The sequence below is a fragment of the Seriola dumerili genome, unplaced genomic scaffold (genome assembly GCF_002260705.1).
Source record: "Seriola dumerili isolate Sdu_G_001 unplaced genomic scaffold, Sdu_1.0 BDQW01000122.1, whole genome shotgun sequence".
Lineage (NCBI taxonomy): Eukaryota > Metazoa > Chordata > Actinopteri > Carangiformes > Carangidae > Seriola > Seriola dumerili.
The window spans coordinates 927,102-945,137 of NW_019174377.1; the positions used below are offsets into that span (position 1 = coordinate 927,102).

General features: G+C 40.7%; 1 protein-coding gene across 1 annotated transcript in view; it reads right to left on the reverse strand.

Moving 5' to 3' along the window:
• pde2a (phosphodiesterase 2A) overlaps positions 1 to 18,036 on the reverse strand; it is a 100,316-nt gene that overhangs the window by 6,442 nt on the left and 75,838 nt on the right. Inside the window, exons 5-27 of the mRNA XM_022748417.1 lie at positions 17,285 to 17,394; positions 16,276 to 16,331; positions 15,990 to 16,049; positions 15,187 to 15,343; positions 14,365 to 14,417; positions 11,506 to 11,580; positions 10,971 to 11,012; positions 10,190 to 10,258; positions 9,955 to 10,085; positions 7,111 to 7,222; positions 6,948 to 6,987; positions 6,340 to 6,403; positions 6,006 to 6,087; positions 5,660 to 5,834; positions 4,594 to 4,706; positions 2,519 to 2,596; positions 2,287 to 2,409; positions 2,100 to 2,170; positions 1,698 to 1,820; positions 1,514 to 1,601; positions 895 to 942; positions 582 to 656; positions 353 to 452 (exon numbers count right to left, since the gene is read on the reverse strand). Coding sequence (XP_022604138.1) covers positions 353 to 452; positions 582 to 656; positions 895 to 942; positions 1,514 to 1,601; positions 1,698 to 1,820; positions 2,100 to 2,170; positions 2,287 to 2,409; positions 2,519 to 2,596; positions 4,594 to 4,706; positions 5,660 to 5,834; positions 6,006 to 6,087; positions 6,340 to 6,403; positions 6,948 to 6,987; positions 7,111 to 7,222; positions 9,955 to 10,085; positions 10,190 to 10,258; positions 10,971 to 11,012; positions 11,506 to 11,580; positions 14,365 to 14,417; positions 15,187 to 15,343; positions 15,990 to 16,049; positions 16,276 to 16,331; positions 17,285 to 17,394 — 2,045 coding nt within the window. The remainder of the gene's footprint in view (positions 1 to 352; positions 453 to 581; positions 657 to 894; positions 943 to 1,513; positions 1,602 to 1,697; positions 1,821 to 2,099; positions 2,171 to 2,286; positions 2,410 to 2,518; positions 2,597 to 4,593; positions 4,707 to 5,659; positions 5,835 to 6,005; positions 6,088 to 6,339; positions 6,404 to 6,947; positions 6,988 to 7,110; positions 7,223 to 9,954; positions 10,086 to 10,189; positions 10,259 to 10,970; positions 11,013 to 11,505; positions 11,581 to 14,364; positions 14,418 to 15,186; positions 15,344 to 15,989; positions 16,050 to 16,275; positions 16,332 to 17,284; positions 17,395 to 18,036) is intronic.

The following is an 18,036-nucleotide window of genomic DNA, read 5'->3' on the forward strand; positions in this document are numbered from 1 at the left end:
GGAGCCACGCTGCAGAGGAAATGGGTTCATAATTTCACAATTTATACATTTTTCAGTGATTATTTAGCTAAAGAATGAACCTAAATTATATGGGTTTCCTTTTGATTCATCACAAATCAGTCAATCACAAATCAAGAAAAATATATTTCTGATATTCAATGATGTATGCTTCAAATATCATTCATATGATATGATAAATATGTTTTTTTTGTGAAAGAAAAAGTAAAAACACTGCTTTAGCGTCACCAATCTGGACCATGCATCTGAACAAAGCCTCCCTTTGCTGTGTGTGGGTGTGAGTAAAAAGCAAAGGTAGAGATGTGGCTGTGCATACTGAACTATTGTGGCGTACCATCAGCCATCTTCTGTAAGTCCTTGAAAATGCGAAGGTGGTGAGCCAGGTCTGTCGCCAGAATGATGTCTCTCATCAAATCCAGCATGCGCTGGTAGTCCTAAAAACACATCAAAAACAACTTAAGCTTTCACACACAGTGACGGCTGAATGTGGAATCTAAATGAGAGAGAGAGAGAGAGAGATGAGAGACATTTGTAATGTGTGAATGTCAGATTTTATATCTCACCTTCCTGGAGAACTTCTCAAAGATGTTGCAGCCATGAGTGTTCAGAATGGCAATGGCCTGGGCGAAGTGATGTCTCTGTCGTGGCAAAAAAAAAAAAAAAAAAAGAAGCATGATGGGAAAATGGTTGCTTCTGAAGTAATGTGTAGCCAATATAAATGCCTCCCACTGCTACAAAGAATTCAAGTTTGATTTTGACCACTAGATGTCGCACTGGAACACAACAATATTAGTATTTCTCAGAGACTGAGGTTTATTAACTATGAAAGAACAAACCAGTATAACCAGTGAGCAATGTAACTGGTTGTGAGTTTACCTCCATCACAGATCCCTCGGAGCTGTAGAGAGCAGCCAACACAGATTGCTGAAAATAGAAAAAGAAAGACAAATGAAACACAATCCCTTCAGTGTACACGTTGTATTGACTCAAATGAATCATAATCCCTCAATAAAATACACTGACTTCTTTTTAAACATGCTTGTCAGCTTGAACATGAGGTTTGAAATATAAATCATAAAAGAGCTGATAAAGCTCTGATACACTGCATAATGACAGTTGATAATGTGTGTGTGTGTCATTTCGGTGCTGAAGGTTTATGCATGATTAGAGTGGAACAGAGCAACATGCTCCTAATCACAATGACATCTAGTGTCTCAGTGGGGCACTTTCACAAATGCAGATACACAACCACGTACTGATATTACAGAAAAACACCCAGAGCCTGGCTCTTATTGACGTGCTTCATCTAAAAGTCAATTTTTTTGTCTGCATTTTTAAAGTGCCGGTGAAGTGTTGCTCTACTGCACTCTACGTGCTTGGGAGGATTAATGTTCTTATTCAGTGCCATGCACTTCCTTTTCTTTCCACTTTGTATCATTCCAGACACTTCATCGTATGAACATTAGTAAAGCAGAAACATAATTTGTGCGCTCACCGAGGCAACTTGGAAAGAATTGTTAGTGCCACGGTGGTCCAGGTCATGGCACATACAGGAGACAAAGAGAGCTAAAATCTCTATATCCCTAAAAAGAGAAGACATCGGGCAAAGTGGGATCATTTTAGCGACATAAACAATTGTGAGATTACATTTCTAGAGTGTTTAAGATTGGCACACTCACTCGAGGTAGTTGGACAGCCCTAGGTTTTTGTAGAGCAGGTAGCAGAAGTGTGAGACGGAGAAGGCGTGCATCCAGTTGTGGTAGGGAGGGTCTCTGTAGCCTTTCTTCACCATCAGGCAGAACCTGACACCAAAGCAGCAGTTAAATTATGGTCTGCATCTCAGCATGTTGCCAGTGATAAATGTAGTATAAAGACACTGCGTATCAGGTCTCACAGTTGATTGACAGGGTCAATAAATATTAGAAAAATCCCTGATACAAGACACTCTAAAAGCAGTGACAACCAAAAACAGACTGGACGTGTGATCAATTTATCAATACAGACTACTTAAAGTAATTGGAGGACGCACACATACACACAGGCTCCTATATTCAGTATATGAATTGATGGTGCTTTCAGACCTGGCGAGCGTGTGCAGGTCAATCTTGTATGTGTTGATGAAACCCATATCTTCAAACATGCTGAGGACGCACTGCAGACACACACAACAGAAAAGGTTACATCAGCTTTCTTTCCTTGTTTCTGCCTCATCTCATCTCTCCCCGTCTCTCTCTCCTCTCCCTTTTCCTGTCAACCTCTGTTCCTCACCATGGGCGTGGTGTCATCCAGAAGGGAGCGAGGGGTGTATGTGAACTCGGCGAAGCAGGGGTGGATCTCCTTCACTGGATCAATCCCCGTCACCAGCAGCTTAGTCACCTCTTCCTCTGAAACCTGCAACATACACACACTGAATCATACTGAGTAAACGATATTGACTGTGTCAGAGAATACCACTGCGCCTGTGTGGGAGAGTGAGTGAGACGCGTCAAGGGGATTTTACCTTCATGTGGTACATCATCATTTCATTGGCCAGGTGGGACCTGAACTGAGCTTCATGGACCCTCTTGTAGAGCAGAGACTAGAGGAACAGACACCAGGTTATAGTAACACTATAACAAACGGTACAACAACACAGTAACCTGGCTACAATATGATGTACAGTGGTAGAAGAAAGGAACTTAATGAACGTAATCTAAAAATGTTTTCATTATTTTCATATATTTGCAAAAACAAACTGTGTCCAAAAAAGCCTGATTTGAAAGTAAAGTCAAACGTTTTCTAATAATATCATCAGGAAATTGGAATCTACCCCAGCACTATACGCAGACTTTGTCTCCTACTGATTATAGATCATCCGGCTGAGCCCATTTTTGCCTTTCATGTTAATCTACTTGGGCAAATGCTTCTAAGTGTGTGTGTATGTGTGTGTGTGTGCGTGTGTCCATCTTCAAATAGCAAACCAGAGATTTATGATTAACAACTGAATGCTGCTTACATTTCAGCACAAGAGGGAACTGCTTTTTGCAACCCACAGCATAATGTACACCATGATACAGAGTGAGCATCGATAAATAATGCATTTGGTCATGTTTAAATGATTGATGAGCTGCCTAGAAGGCAATTATTTTTCCAATCAAATATCTTTATAGTTTGTAGATAAACTATCGAGTACCTGCAGTCATTCAAAGGTCAGAAGCTACTTCATGTGAAGGTGAATCGGAAATGCTGAATTAAATATCATCACAGCTGTACTTCTTTCTTTCTTTCTTTCTTTCTTTCTTTCTTTATTTCTTTCCCTCCCTCCTTTCCTCCTTCATCTTGGTCTCTCTGCTTTAAGGCATTCTGCATTATTATGCCTTTCTTATGGAACATCATGTGAAATTAGTTGTAAACATGTAATTAACAGTTAAGAAACTATACCAGTCAATTATTGATTTAATTCATTTTTAAATCAATTAAACTCAAATGAATTGCATGACTGCCTGAGGCATTGTTAGAGGCAAGAGAAATCAATCCATTTACACAGAGTGAATCAATTTTAATTAATGTTTCCACTGTGTTCTGGTAAGAGCCGAAAGGTTCCACAATAAAGAGAGACATGATGACGAAGTTTTATCATCACATTTAAAAAAAAAATAATACCTGCTTTAAAGCAAAATTTGAAACGACTTTAAATGTTGTGTGTTTAGAAATCGATCTCAAAAACATTGCAATCAACAACACAACTACAGCGCAGCCCCCTAGCTCTCCTGTCTATGACCATCATTATCGTCACAAGTGTCCCAGTCCTCGTTGTCTTCTTTAACATGCAGAAGTTCAGCCGAATGTGTGTTAATGGGTTTGCGGCAGTCATACAATGCATATGAACTACACCATAAAAGCCACTCAGTCCCATCACAGACCCAATCTCTTTAAATTTCCCTCGAGACTTTGCTCTTCTCCGCCTTGACCGAGCATTTCACTCCCACTGAACTGATCCCGTTCGATCTTTCTGGCAGCACTAACAACAGATCTACCGCACTGCTTTAAGGGGTAAGAGACTCCTAATGATCGATACGCTGTGTGCACTTTCTGTTACTCCTCTCTGTGCACTTAGATCTAGTTCATGACTATTAAGCTGCATGGAGGTTGCAGAGATGAAACTGTTATACAGTACATTTATATTATGAGCTGTTTTTTAAAATCAAGGTGAGGATTGTTTACAATGGCCAGCTTGTATGAAGATGAATGCGTGGCTGCAAAAATGCTACATTTTAATGTTTTACTGTTTCATACTTTTTCATTGCGGCTGCTGCTAACAAAGATAATAAGTGTTAGAAGCTGTTAATTAATTTGCAACTGATAATGTTTCTCTAGCTGTTGGGGAGTTTATTTACTTCATGTTTAATATGCTTGGTTTATAGCTTGGCTTCTTTCTCTCTTCATATGGAACCATACAAGTGGACAAATATAAATATACCAGGAACAATTTAATGCCTTGCCTTTCAGTGGCTATTCAACATACTGAACCAGAAGATGTAAAGGTTATAGAGAATCCGTTCCCAAGACTTTCTTTCAGTGGGAGAGAAGACTTACATGGGCAATGCTGATACCACAGTAGATGGAGAAAGCTGTGGCCAGATCCTCATCGAAACGGTTGAACCACGGCCCATTCATTTTATTCACCAACTCAGCCACCCCGATCACCTCTAGAGGAAGAACGATTTAAAGAAAGTTGAGGTGGACAGAAGTAAAGAGAAAGAGAGAGAGAGGAAAAGAGTGAGAAAAGGAGGGTGGGCCGTTGAGGGGGGGGCAGTGAGTGGAGGTTAGAAAGGAGTGAGGGATGCAGAAATGGATGGATGCAGGGAGAGGAAGTTGGTGATGAGGAAAAATGGAAAGTGGTAGATGAGAGTCAAGGATGAGAAAATGAGGCACAAGATGCAACAGTCCGAGGTGCAGAACAGACGTTGAATCTGCTAACCTAAATTAATTTCACACTGGAGCTGAGCCTAATCGCACATAAAAAGATCTGATTTTCAACTCTTAATCTGAGCTTCAGACAGTTTTTTAGATGGAGACAAATCACACAGGATCTAAAGTTTCTCTGCTTGGATACAGCAAGAAGTAGCGCCATCAAAGTCTGAGTTTTCTGTAATTTCTAAGTATGGAACAGACTGAAGACGGCTTCTAAAGTGCACTTTATGCACTTTGGAGACGCAACCGTCATTTAGGCAAAAGAATGTGATGTAACAACTCTTTGTGCTATTCTGAGGGAGCACCTGTGTGGAAATGTAGCTTGGTTTTTAAAATAGTTTCTACCATTAATGTAATAAAACTAAATCTGACAGTGTAAAGAAATGTCAACAGTGGACTATAGATTAGTGCGTTATTAGACTCACGCTAAACCTAACCATTGAATTGTTTACTAAATGTTAGGTGAGTATGTGTGCCTACATTGTTGAACATTAGACTGTTCAATAAAGATTAATTAAACGTAACAAATATTCTGTAAACTTATTGTAGGCGTACATAAAGTGTAACCATGTTTTCTTGTTATAAATGTTTTAATTGTGTTTTTATCTATTTTATTGTTTGCATTTTTTCACTTTTCACAAACTGTTGTTCGTGTGTGCATATGTTGAATTTACTGTAAACAACTTACCATTGTTTTCGTCTTTGATGGGGAAACAGAGGATGTTGCGAGTCTTGAAGCCGGTGCTGTCGTCCACGCCTCGGTAGAAGAGAGGATGGGAGTAGGCGTCTTTAATGTTTAGGATCTGACCAGTGGTTGCCACGTGGCCTGCGATACCCTGATCTGCTGGGATACGAAACTCATTCTGCACTCACACGCACACACACACATGCAATTGCTTCATTAAGAAAAATCAATAACTATCAATAACTATTTTGGCTTTTATTTGATGGTTGACACCAGAGACAGAGAGGGAACGTGTGGAGAAAGCAAAAGGGATGACGTGCGATCATGGTGCCCAAGCTGCATGTTGTACCTCTTCATCACTAACCACGCCCCCGTCAAACACCTTCGCCACCAGCTCATGACTGACACGATCCAGCAGGAACACTGAACAGCTGGAGGAACAGAGAGTGACAGAGTCAGAGGGGTAACGGAGAAAATAGTGTTTTTATCTCATTTCATCATTTCATCAATGTGGCGAGTTGGTTAATAACAAATTGCCAAGATAGCCTTTTGCAAATGGAGATAAAGACATCTACTCTATACGCACACACTGCTCTCTCTTTCACACGCGCGCGAACACAAACACACACACACACACACACACACACTGAAGCATCCCTTTGAAGATGAATCAGAGGGCTTACATCTCTGCATCACTGAGGTTCCTGGCCTCCACTATAATTTCCTGTAACAGTACTGACACGTCATCTGAAAAAATTAGAGAGAGAGAGAAGGAGAGAGAGAGAGAAGAAGAGGGTGAGCGAGGAAATAAAAGGAAAAGAGAGGAAATGAAAGGAAAGCCCAGATAGACAGAAACACAGATTACACCATGAGTACCGGTGGATCAGCTGTACAAGCTGATAAGAGCTTTTGTAATCAACGGTTCGGTACAGTGACAGGCAATTTGCTCTACCAGTGGATCAATTTTTTTGTAGCAGCAATCATGATGAATCATCAGTGACTTATTCTACTGTTGGTGCTCACTGTTAGATAAGAATCTAAATGCCTTGGTGTAATTATTGGATATGGGGGGGTGGGGGGTGCCTTTAATGCCCTTTTGATTTTATGGTTATGATCCAGGGTGTAATCACCTTTAGGGACGGTAATATCTCATTCAATTACATGCGTCATTCGTTTCATTAGGTGACCACTTAAATATCAGCCATTAACACAAATTGTCCTACAACGTTCTTCCTTCACAGAGACGGACAGAGAGTGACAGAGACAGACAGACAGAGGAGGGAAAACTTACCCAAGTGTGTGAAGAGATTCTTGGCCACTTGCAAGAGTGCCTATGTGGCGAAACAGTGGACACGAAAAGCTGTTTAAAAAGGCAGCTTCATGTATATTTATGTATGCGTACAATGTGTGTGTGTGTGTGAGTGAGTGACTGGGTGAGCGGGCATGTGCAGTACCTGGCACTCCACTTTGAGTTTCTGTTCTTTCTGGAAGGCCAAAGTTGAAGTGAGGACTGTTGAAGTGTAGCAGAAACAGTGCTGGATGGCATGCTCATCTGCCTCTGTGTGTCTGTGTTTGAGGACGTGCGCGCACACACACACACACACACACACACACACACACACACAGACACACACACAGACACACACACAGACACACACACATCAGATATTCGTATTATACATATTGTGTGTCATCTTGTGTTGCTATTACAGTAGTACATTTCATTTCAAAAACATTTAAGAGAGTTGAAACTGTAATTTATTTATTTATTTATTTCTTCAGTGAATGGGTTAACCATTTTTACAATCATAGAACAATCATTCTGTGGTTCTATCTCCTTTAAGTTTTGGCAAACAAGACATCATTGTGGGCTTTGGAAGTAATTTTTCACCATTTAAAAAAAAATCATCATCTCCAGCTCTGCTCCTCTACATTTCAGAGGGAAATATTACCCTTTTTTCTCTCAATGGGTCTTCTACCACTGCATTTTATAGATCAATGAATGAATTAATGGAACAATTATGAAATAAAATCACAGATGAAGAAAGAATCACAACTATGTAAGACTGAATTTAAGAAAATGTACTCTAATAGTGTATGACTAAATGCCTGGAAATGACTGCAAACCGAACCAATCTCTGATTTCCTGCAAGTACTGAATGCGGCTGTCACTCTCCTTTAAAATTAAATGATGTGTGAACTTAACAGCATTAATCAGACAAATGAACATCTGCAGCGGCCACAGAGATGCTAGTAATTGCCTGCAATTACTTCTCTTTGCCTACAGAGGGCAGTGACACATTATTGTGATGAAGTCAGGAACAGTGTACATTTCTGCAGCTTTCTTGCCCTGAGCTTAGACTCCCAGGAATCCAAGCAAAGAAGGCAGTATTTGTACCGAGCTCGGAAATGGCCAGGGAATCTCAGTTTAAAGGCGATTAAGTTCACTTTCCCACAAGAGGTACAAATCCTTTATGGCTGACATTCAGGAGAGAGAATAAAGAGTAGTCTTCAGTCTTGTGAGTCAGGCTGTAGAATAATTTTTTTCTGTCACGATAGAAAATAAAGCTCCATTATTCCTGCAGCTAGAATGAAGACCAGCAGGAGTCCATTTTCAAAGACCAGAAGCACACAACAATTTCCACAACAGATCTGGTGTTTATGAAAAAGGTCGTGACTAATAATGTGTGTACTCTGTTTGGTCTTATGTGACACTGTCATGGAGTTGGTTGCAGTAATTATACAGTATATAAACTTCTTATACTGCCGCTTAGGATGCAGGTTTATATGATCAGTATTCTTTGCCATACTGTGCATTCTCAACCTGCTCTGTGCATATAACAAAATTCAGTTATGTTTGTGATGGAGTGTGTTGTGTGTAACAATCTCATCTGCTGGCACCAAAACTGAGTTATGGACCTGGTATCACGATACATTTTCATGCACCTGTGACCTTGGGTAAGAGGTTACATCACACTTTTTTGAAGCCAGGCAGAGAGAAGTACAAGCAAACTCTGCATATGAATATGCCATTTGTGTGAGACGGGGATGTGTCTTTAAGATATATGTCTCTACTAAAATCTGGATGACTGAGCTGGAAGCATAGGATAGATTTATCTCATTTTATGCGCCGTTGTGACCATAATCCTGCTGCTGTTACCATGGTAATGAGATGCCAGCTCTGTCATCAGTGCCACTGGCAGAGGGAGAAATTATAGGACATGATCCCTTCTCATCTATCTGAGTCTTCAGAGAGGAGAGAGAGAGAGCATGCAAGGGAGAGGGATTGTATGTGAGAGCATGCATGTGTGTGAGTGCGTGAGGTGTGTGTGAAGAGATAAAAAAGATAGATAAAATATGCTACATAAATCGAGACATGTTGCTGGACAAGGAGAAGGAGAAAGAAAGATGGATTATAACAAGACATTTAAAATTAAAATGTCAGCAGAAGATCACATGTAATATAAAATTAATACAAATAATTTAAAATAATCTTTCTCACACTTCCCAAATGTTTCTTAAGCAAACACAGACACACAGTTTTTACAGACTTCTGTATTCAGCAGATAGTGCAGCTCCTAGCAGCACGCACGCACATGCACACACGCACGCACACATACACACACAAATAAAAGCCAAGACTTGGTGCCAAACCCAGCAACCAAGCCATCCGCTGCTGTTAGACTCATGACCTGACTCTAGATCATCACATAGCCATCTGCATGGTCGCACACACACACACACACACTGCATAGGTCTGCACCACACCCACACAAACACACACACACACACACACACACACACACACACACACACATCGGCTCCAAAGTGATGGTATCCGTTCATCAGGGGCTTGCAGCATGTTCTGCTGGTTAGTAGCAGATTTCAGTGGAAACAGCAGCACACTCTCCACTGCTACAAACACAACAAATCTGAGCTGTTCTGAGCTCAACCAATCAGGCGACCCATCCCAACATTACTGTAAGCCGCTGTCAGATAAATCTTTGTATCTACCATGAGTCAGCGCTTCAGGATTTAGTAAAAGCCAAAGCATCTTCAGTCTGACAATCCAGCATTTTAAATATGCTCCAGCAATAAGCCACCAGTGACTGAGTCACAGTGATTTCTGAACAGCTACCATGTTCAAAACAGGATTTCAGTGAGTGTCTCTTGAACTCTGAGGTTTTACTGTGACCTTATCATTTAAGAGAGGGAAAAAAAACAGGACATAACCAAAAAGGGGAAAAAAAGGTTAATGATAGCTTACAGTATGAACACAATCTTTCACATATACATACCTCTGGCCACCCTGCTTGTTGAAGGCGCATGCTAGAGCCACCACCTGACCAGTGGCCCTGCTGACCACAGGGACACAGAGCATGGAGGAGATCTCACAGCCTAACATACTGGACAGCTGCCTACGCTCCTCCTGAGAGGAAGAGAGGCACAAAGATTGGATTGATAGATAGATAGATAGATAGATAGATAGATAGATAGATAGATAGATAGATAGATAGATAGATGGATTCTTACAGCACTGATGTCCTGAAGAGTAATTGACTTCTTCTTCTCGACGACCTGACCGAAACGTCCAAACATCAGCTGAACAGACGAGAGAAAAGGAGAGACATAAAGACAGGGTGAGTTAAAAGGGTGGGGAGGTAAAGAAAAACAGAATAATGACGGTGAGAGACAGGAAGAAAGGAGAACTGTTAAAAGAGTGCCTTGAGATTTTTATAGGGGTGAAATATATAAAGGATGTTTATTCTGAGGGAAGTCTGTTACCTCCCTTCTTAAATTAGCACAAATTGCCCATCAAGGAGGTTTTTTTTTGTGTCCGAATATATCTCTACATCAAGTATTATCAAGATTTCACACATCATTACCCTGGTAAAAATGCTACGTCTGCACCACAACCAGGGACAGGAGACTTAAAGCAACCCAAAGGAAATGATTACTTCTACTGCCCAAATTTTCTTAATTATAACCACTGCCAGGGATTATAAGAGATTACATGTGGGAGGTTTGTTCTATCGTGTCATTCAAAGAAACCTACAACAAGGGTTACCGCACTGGCATCAAAAGTATGCTTGTTAAAAACTGCAACAAATCCTTCTGAATACACCTGAGTGTACTAGACCACCTCATGGCCCCCAGTGTGAGAGAAAAAAAAACACACACACAAGGGAATGAGTGACTGACTGACTGAAGGCAAGAATGAACACAAACTGGAAAATAAATGAAAAGACGAAATAAACAAATCAATATTTATTTATTATGAATAAATTATTGTTATTATTGTTTTTTGCCTCACCGGGAAGCTGATTTCCTCTTCCAGGACTTTGTCACCAACAACCTAAAGGTCACAAAGGTCAAAGGTCACTGCTTATTCAAATGTTAATGTCCAAATTACTCTTTAGTGAATGAGTCACTGCTAAAATGGGAGATGGCTCTCTCTCTCTCTCTGTGTATGTGTGCTTGTGTGCGTGTGTGTATGTGTGTGTGTGTGTGTGAGAGAGAGTGCGTGTGTGTGCGTGTGTGTGTTTGTGTGTGGCAGGGGAGACTGAGAGAGATGAAGAGACCATGTGTGTGAGACAATTATAGTATTTGTGTGTTTTGTTTTTGTGCGGTATTTCAAAGAGAGATTATGAGAACAAATGTGTATGAGCGTTATAAAGATGCGGAGAGAATGTTTTTTGTGGGTATGTGTGTGTTTGTGTACTTGTACTTCTATCTTTATGAGACCTTGGGAGTCACATTTATGGAACGTGACATTTTGGCAGGTCCTCACAACTTTGTTTGAGGGTTTAGACTTTAAGGGTTGTGGGTGTATGTGTGTGTGTTTGTACCTGGCAAAATAGCTGGTGGTTGTCCTCGGACACCAGCAGCAGACAACAACACTGCGACCGAGTCTGCTGCTGCAGCTGAAGGAGAGCACAAACACAACATCAGTCCTGAAATATAATCACAAAAATCTCTCTGTCAGACTCGGTCAGATTGTTTTTAAAGCCTCAATTTAAGATTCTTTGGAGCGTAGCCTCGGTGTGAAGATGAAATTAGAAATCAGTGGGCAATGGAAAATGCCTGGAGCTAGGGTGGGGCAAGAATTCAGTATTATCTTTGTTGTCTTGCAGTTGCATCAAATTGAGGATTAAGACTTACAAGTAGTAATAATAATAATAATGATCTTTATTTATGGGGCACTTTTCAAACTACAAGTGTGATATATGTTTCTATTATTCACAGAAAATACTAACTAAATGTTTAGCATAACATCTGGAATCAATCTAGAGTTTTATCACAACTAAAATAGTGCGAGTGAGAGGATTTATTGAACTGGTTTCTAAATGCAAGTCTGCAATGAACAATGATTTTCTAAGATGGATATACAGTTATTTTCTTTTCCAGTTAACAGCTTTACATTTATATACTTATTCATACATATTCCAACTAATATGACTTGATAAGTATGTTTGTATACCTAGGCTCATTTTTCACAACAATCTTGGATTCTTCACATTTCATTCATGAAAACTTGTAGTTAATCAGTGATCGTCTCATCGTAACATTCATACCTTATAAAATAACATAAAATACATCATCATGCCGAGGTTTTCCTTTGAACCGGAATGCTGAAAATCTCTTCACAAACAAGACAAGGTCACATCTAGGTGTCTGTGTGTGTATAAATGAGGCAGTGTCTCTGCAGTGAACATCTCTGCTGCCATGCTCTGTAAGACCTGCAGAGTTGCAACCAATATCCTGCTGCGGTCTGTGATGGGAAACATTTCATTCACATTAATAGTCTGAAACACACTCTGAGGTTCAAACACACACACACACACACACACACACACACACACACACACACACACACACACACACACACACACACACACACACACACACACACACACACACACCTTCATACACGCTGACACAAATACTGTAGGTACACAGGCATATACATGAGCATACATAGATGTTCACACACCCACACACAGTTATACCTAAGAGCAGCGTTGCCTCACACAATATTAGTCTCTGTAATCCACAGAGCTGGATGAAGAACAACCAGGACAGGAATAAACACCAGCCACTGCCAACATGCTCACCCCTCAGTCACACAGCGCAAGCACTCAACATGCACTCACATACACATGCAGCACAAACACGCATACACATAAAGCATGTCGCTGCACCCACATACAATAAGTCCCTCCACCCCCTTTTTCCCAAATACTGTTAATCCCATAAGAGCCGCCCCAAGCACTTCCCACCAAACTGACAATTCTTCAGAAGCAAAATCTCCTGCTGCCTTTCCTACCCCCACCCCCACCCCCATTGCCCCGAACCCCCAACCCCCCACCCGCCACTCCTTTTTACAACTGTAACAATAAACAGGCGAAACAAATCATGTAGGATTCAAAATACATTTTCAAACCCCTGCAGCCTCTTGCAGCACCTCAACCTCCCCTTTCCTTCAAATGCAGGAAAAATATGACAAAAGAAGGTTCGGAGGCACCAAAGGCTGACTGAGGTTTTACATTCAGGCCGCACTGCTGCAGCAGTGTTGTTTGACCACAGGACCACATTGGTTTGAACTGATTTTCACACAATTCTGTTTGCCCCCGTGCACCCAAAAGATATACTGTCAAAAGTAAAGTGCAGTTAAAAGTTAATTCTTTTGATATTGACAGAAGACGTTTTAGAAAATTAGGAGAAAAATGGGAAAGAAAAACTGAAAAAGAGGCAAAAATAACATGCTGATTATGCACCCTAGTCTCTAAAAAGTAAAACTTTGGTGAAAAACAATTAACATTTAAATTACTGAGTGCTTAGGATGCAAATTATAATTGTAAAATCTGATTTCCTCATACCATTAATGATTAAAAACAGAGTCTTATCTATTATTTAATAATCAAAACAAGTCCTGATAAATTCCCAGACTTTTTGTTTTTGTATAAAACAATAATGAGGTCTTGTGATAATCTACCAGAGATTAAATATATTTTGTATATCTAAATCTCCAAAAATCTAATCCAAGCATGAGGGTGGCAACTTTTCATTATCAAATTTTAGTTAACTGTCACAAGATACAAAGAAAAGCAGGAAAGTTTCACGACTGGTTAGCTGGAGCTGATGAATGCAAAGTATATATATTTCCTGTTAATAAAACAATGTAAAAGTTCAAAGTCCTACAAAGTTTGCAGTGTGAAAATAATCACAAGCGTGTGCACACATCCTGATGGACTGACGCTTTGGGCTTTTGATGCAGTATAACCTTTAATGCTCCCTCCCTCTCTTGTGGCTTATATCCTCCTCTTTCTCATATTTTCTTTATCTGTGAATAATTTCAAACATTTAAATTGTTTTCATGTTCCTGCACATACTATTACTGAAGCCTGGTATCTTCTCTTTCTCTCTCCTTCCTCCCACTCATCCAAAGCTCCTCATTCCCTGCAATCAATCTCCGCACCTCTCCCCCCTGCTTCCCATCTTTTTACAGAGAGTACGTCATATATACGGAGGGGCACATACTATACAGAGAATGATGAAGTAATTGTGTGATAAAAAGCTTGTGGTGTGGGTACCGACAGGAAAAGGCGAAAAAGTCACTGGGAAGGATTTCATGTTTTGCATGTGCTGTAAGTCTGCAACTGTGTGTATGTGTATGTGGGAGGGTATGAGTGATCTCAGCCACTTACATAATTGATGACTTTGAGCTGGAGAGAGGCTGCATCAAGGTCATAGAGCTCACCTGAAAGAGAAAATGGAGAGAGAGAGAGAGAGAGGGAGTGATGGGAGTAAAAACCAGAGAGGAGGAAGGGCAGATTGGCGTTAAGGAAGGAGGGGAATGCAGAGCATGTACGCAAGTGGACAGAAAGCAATCCGGGGAGGGATGCATTGAGACAGCCAGGTCGTGGAAGGGTGAACAGGAACCAGCTAACAGAGGGACTAATAATGAAGACAAGACAGGGGATGGAGGGGTGCCTGGACTGCAGACGAAGACGGAAGGAAAGAGCTGGAAAGAGAAGCAGAAAGGCCAGAAAAAAACTGAGGAGACTAAAGGCAGCTCATATTTGTTGACAATTACCAGGGAGTAAACAATGTTGATGTATGTGTATGTGCGCAGGAACGGCATTAACGAGTCCACTTCCATTATGCATGAGATTTTAAACAGTGTTTTTGCAAAGCGTTCTGTTTTCACACAGGAGCTGTCACACATTCCTTTTGCAAGTGACAGAGTCCATCTAAATTCATAGAGCTTTTTATCCAGATGGGCTTACTCTATTAACATACCTCGCCTCTCATATACCAGTGTGTGTATGCATGTGTGAGAGATTATGTTTGCCTCAGAGTTTTGTGTTTGTCTATGCGAGGTGGAGGAAATATAAGATGTATGTGACAGAAAGAAGAAAGAAGAGAGATGTAGGAGGTATTTAATGTGATCTTGCATATGTTGTTAATCAAACATGTTATCTGTGCGTGTTTGTGTGAGTATATGAGTGTGCGTGTGCGGACATTACCGCAGAGTTGCAGGATGTTGCGGTCCAGCTCGCAGTAGTCCTGTTCTGACACATTGAGGTGCAGCAGTGCATTGTGGGACTGTATGGGTGAGGGGCTGAGGGGAGGCCTCTGGTAGGACGTCTGAACAGCCTGGACTCGCACACACGCCACCGAGGCCTGTGATGCCGCGCAGGAAGAGACACACAGACAAGCTCCAGAATCAGCTGACATTAAAGACTAAATACTGTTTGATGTCATTTTATTTTCATTCATCCAGAACAACAGAAATGAAAGGAAAGGCCATTGAAGTTAATGTTGCACCAGTCTCACACAGGATTCCCTACTGAGCTTGTGTGATCACAGAGATATATAGAGCAACAATAGCAAGACATGCTTGAAATCCAATGGATTCATAATGTCAGAAATTGTCAAAAAATGTTATCATTAGAGTTATTGTAGCTATTTTAGATTTACTTCATATAAGAAAGTCTTGCACTGTATTAGCAGTTCACTGTAAATTCACCTCTGCCTTAAATTCTGTACCAGTTTTGGTGATGTTGTTTTGCCACTGTGAAGACCTTTCCTGTTTATGTAACCCCGTGTTCTGCAACATCCTTTAGATGCTATCTGTGTCTAGTTGTGTTTAAATAATTGACAAAGATTCTGCCTCCCTATGGGTTGTGCTTTACCCCTTCTGTAAAATACCATGGTAATGGCCCTTGTGCTGAAAGATGTTCCTCTTCCAGTGAGTCAGCTATTGTTGCTCAGTTGTTATTTTTTTTCACATTTATGACCAAGACTGACAGAGACAGAGAGAGCTTACATGTTTTTCCAGCAATTTCAGATGCAGTTCATCCTGATCAGATAATGGATTACAGCCCACCTGCAACACACAAAGACACATCAGTCCACACCATTGACTCTTGCAGGCTGTGTTGTCTCTGTGGGGTTCATTTAATTTGTATATGTTAAGTAAAGGAAAACTAATCCATATACTGCATGTTGTTTGACGGTAAATGTATATAAGGCCATGATGTCATATGTAGGAACTTAATTATTACATCAGTTCATTACTTTATTGACACTCTTCTGTATGTGCAAGGACTCACCAGTAAGACAGCGACAGCCTTATCCTGTTCCTGGTCCAAGATAGGAATGACAACAGCTGGAAGAAAAAAGGAAAGAAAGAAAGAAAGAAAGAAAGAAAGAAAGAAAGAAAGTATTCATAATACATAATGCATCAATTCAGAAAAAACAAAATCTGTCCTTTCCTTTCCATGTCCTTGTGTTGCTCTTAATCTTATTTGTTCTTCTTCCATGTTCTAATACTAATAGAAATATGCAGGGGAAATGAACATGGGCAAAAAATAAACAAAATGTCCTTGCATAACACTGTTTATTCCTTCCTTTCATTTTCTTTCATTTGCTATTCTCATCGATGTAAAGCAGATTGCAACAGCAGATCCTTACGGACAAAATAAATTCAATAATGGAGTGTTGTTGTGTGTGTGAACAGCAGCCGAAAAAGAAAACAAGCAGGATGGTGTGTTTGCCACATTGGAACCAAACTAACTCTTATTTTTGCATCATTGTTGAATGTTCAGTGGTATTTATTGATCCGTACAGTGCAGAGTGCAGAGCGGTCAGGCATGATCTCTCTATGATTACATCCCTCAAGGTTATGCTCTCATTTCTGCTTTTAGACAAAAACAAAAATTGTTAATTTGAAGAGGAATGTAGAGTCTATTCATTCTACTCCATTTGAACCTTGGATGTTTTTTTTTTCTCGTCATAGACCTTTCATTCGTCTCTTGTCCAATTTTGTTGCCCACACAGCTCCATACCTCTCCCTCGGCAATCATCATCTCTTGTTCACTACTTCTCTCTTTACCTCCTTTCGTTTGTTTTTTTCCTCCCACGTTCTCTCTGGTCCTCTACATGCACAAGCACACGGTCACACATCCTCAAACAAGTGCACACACACACATGCACGCGCGCACACACACACACACACACACTCAGATGTTGGTCCATTTGTCTGTCCACCAGTATCATTCAAGCCCTCACTACACCCTTCAACATACACACATGAAACCACACACACACACAGGCACACACCTCTTCTGTGTGCTGCTAATGGTGCTGCGAGGCAGATTCTGTATTTTTCTGGCAGTTCAGATGGAGGAAGGCCGGCACACTGACATCGCTTCAGCTGGTCCACGATACTCCTAAGACAGGCAAATACAAGTTGAGCTTGACTCTCTCAGGTTTGAGAAAGACCATTATCTACAGCACATTAGCCAGAGCGAGAAACAGAGAGAGACAGTTTGACAGACACTGGGGAGACAAAGAGGAAGAGGGGATTTGGAAGAAAATTGGAAAAACAATCGCCAGCATTACGAAAACAGACACACAAAACCAGCAGAGAAAAATGTACGAATAGTCCTATTTTTTAATATGAAATTATATGAACTCAATACAGCCATTTGTGTGTGTGTCTGTGTGTAAGTATTGGCCAGTTGTGTAGCCAGGTGTGATGATGGCAGCGGTGCGAGTGTCTGCGTGTGTTACATTTGATACAGACGGCAGCTTTCTTATGCTAAAATATGAGACGAGGAAGTGTTTATTCTGGACTGACTACTGCCAAAGATGCACACACACACACGCATACACACAAGCACACACACACACACTTGTGTGGCAGCGTCACTGCACACTTCAGTAAACACACTGAGACTTGCATGAGTATGGAAATAAACGACAAAATGAAGGAAAGTAGTTTCACTCATGCACACAGGTAAATTTATGATGTATGTGCTCTACCCTCTAGCAGCGACACACACACACACACACACACACACACACACACA